This window comes from Ipomoea triloba, chromosome 3 (genome assembly GCF_003576645.1).
Source record: "Ipomoea triloba cultivar NCNSP0323 chromosome 3, ASM357664v1".
Taxonomy (NCBI): domain Eukaryota; kingdom Viridiplantae; phylum Streptophyta; class Magnoliopsida; order Solanales; family Convolvulaceae; genus Ipomoea; species Ipomoea triloba.
This window is the reverse complement of record NC_044918.1, coordinates 32,842,370-32,844,721: the sequence shown is the minus strand read 5'-3', so window position 1 is coordinate 32,844,721 and position 2,352 is coordinate 32,842,370. Positions and strand designations below refer to the sequence as shown.

Below are 2,352 nucleotides of genomic sequence, written 5' to 3'. Positions count from 1 at the left end.
GTTTTGTCTCAACACAAATTTCACAGTTGTTATTTGTATTAATTTGAAACGTAGGGATATGATTCATGCTAATTAATCTACGCAGAAAGTTAAAATTAACATGACCTAGTCTACCATGCCACAAATTGGAAGACTCAAACAAATAAACAGAATTATTGCTTTTATTGATAACAAGTATTACATTGAGCTTAAAAAGCTCGTCAAGTACATAGCCTTTACCAACAAACATCCCTAGTTTTGACAAAACTACTTTGTGTGACTCGAAGACCATCTTGAAGCCATGGTTGTTCAACAGCGAGCTAGACACTAGATTCTTCCTCAGGTCCGGAACATACAGCACGTTGTTCAATGTTAGTTCCTTCCCAGAAGTCATCTTTAGAATCACTTTGCCCATGCCCTCCACAGCAGACTGAGCAGAGTTTCCCATCCAGACCTTCTTGCTCTCAACGGTCTCAAAGGTGCTGAACATCTCCCAGCTGAAGCATAAATGCATGGTTGCATCGGTGTCGATAAATCACTCGCGCGGGTTGGAGCCCACCAAATTCACCTCTGTGACCATAGCCGAAAGGCTAATCTTGGCACCTTTTGGCTCACATCACCAACCATGTTGGCCTTAGAGCTTTTGTTCTTCTTCTTTGGAACCTTGCACTCCGAAGACTTGTGGCCAGGCTTGCTAGAGTTGTAGCATTTCCCTTGGAACTTGCCCTTGGTAACACCACATTTCGGGCCCCAGCTTCTACTTGCCCTTCTTGGCCTTCTTGGAGCTCTGACTGTGCTCCACCACGTTGGCTTTGGCACCTCCCATGAGAAGTCATTTCCCATCAATGTTCATATTTCCCTCCTCAACTCGGAGTCGCTGGATCAAGTCCTCCAGGCTCATTTCCTTCCGCTTGTGCTTCAGGTAGTTCTTAAAGTGCTTCCATCCTGGTGGCAACAAGTGGATCATGGACGCCACTTGGAAGGCTTCACTTATCACCATGCCCTCGTCACGGATCCCATCGAAGATCAATTGCAAATCTTCAACCTGACTGAGCACAGTCTTTGAATCCACCATTTTGAAGTCAAGGAACCGGCCAACCACAAATTTCTTTGGCCCGACATCCTCACTTCGGTACTTGTGATCCAAAGCTTCCCATAGCGCCTTAGCTGTGTCAATCTTACGATAAACATCGTAAAGGGAGTCGCACAACCCATTCAGTATGTAGTTGCGGCAAAGGAAGTCAGAATCCTTCCAATACCCAACTACCATCATTGGCTGAGGGTTTTGTTCCTTCAACTCAGGAACCCTCTCGATCAAGAATAGTGACAAGCCAAGAGTAGTAAGGGAGAACAACATCTTTTGCTGCCACCTCTTAAAGTACGACCCCGTAAACTTGTCCGGCTTTTCGGCCGAACCACCTGGTACCGGTGGTACCCTCATCGTGGGGATATACCCTTCAGAGTTGACACCGCCCTGTGAACCTACATTCAATGGTGCCTGGGAATGTGCAACATTGTTGTCGTTCCCACCGCTATTGTTTTCAACAACAATGGTGTTCTCATCCCCAAGGTTGGTTACTGGCAACACGGGATTTTCCATTTCTTTTCAAGAAATTCGAGAATAAAGAAAAGGGAAGAAGAAAATATAAATAAGGTTTTAAGATTGTTGGAATATATTCTCGAAAATCTTAAGAAAATGGAAAAATTAAAACCCAAATAATCAAGGAAAATTAACCTACGAAAGGTATAATAAACCTGGAAACGCCAAGGGGATGAAACTGAACGAACTTGAGTTGGTTAGAAGCACGAGTCGAGTTGCCTCTATCCTTAAAACCTTATTTACCGCCTCCCGGGGTGCTGGAACATTGCGGTCTAGGTTTCTCAGGATAAAACGTACTACGATTCTGGCGTTTGAGCACACAAACTTGAAACCCGGCGAACTAGAACGTGGGATGAAACGCAGGTGGCTTGAACGAAGGATGAGTAGTGTTTTGAGGGAAAAACCAAGTGTATTTTAGTGTGTGTAGCTTGGTGTTCTGGTTGTGTACAAATCAACTGCTCAACTTGGAAATATATAGTGGAGGAAGAAACAAATATAGTGGAGGAAGAAACAAATAACATTAATCATGGCACTGGACGCTGCGAGCTACCTATCGCTCTCGCAAGAGGTCATGGCACTGGACGCTGCGAGCTACCTCTCGCTCTCGCAAGAGGTCATGGCACTGGACGCTGCGAGCTACCTCTCGCTCTCGCAAGAGGTGACTATCACCCGTATGGTGCGACATTCGTGCCCGCGTACACGAGTCAAGCCTTTTCAAGCTCATTTTGGGATTTGATTTACACCCCCTGCGTGCCTCTACGCTATGTAAATTA

The 2,352-nt window shown here is 45.3% G+C and overlaps 1 protein-coding gene across 1 annotated transcript; it reads right to left on the bottom strand.

The window, feature by feature from the left end:
• Nucleotides 1-811: 811 nt before the first annotated feature.
• LOC116013231 lies at nucleotides 812-1,579 on the bottom strand. Its single transcript, XM_031252878.1, has one exon. It carries the CDS (start codon nucleotides 1,577-1,579, stop codon nucleotides 812-814), a length of 768 nt encoding a protein of 255 aa, XP_031108738.1.
• Between the last annotated feature and the right edge of the window lie 773 nt (nucleotides 1,580-2,352).

What these genes read in the sequence shown, in the direction of transcription:
- LOC116013231 (XM_031252878.1), bottom strand. Translation starts at nt 1,579, where the DNA reads ATGGAAAATCCCGTGTTGCCAGTAACCAACCTTGGGGATGAGAACACC.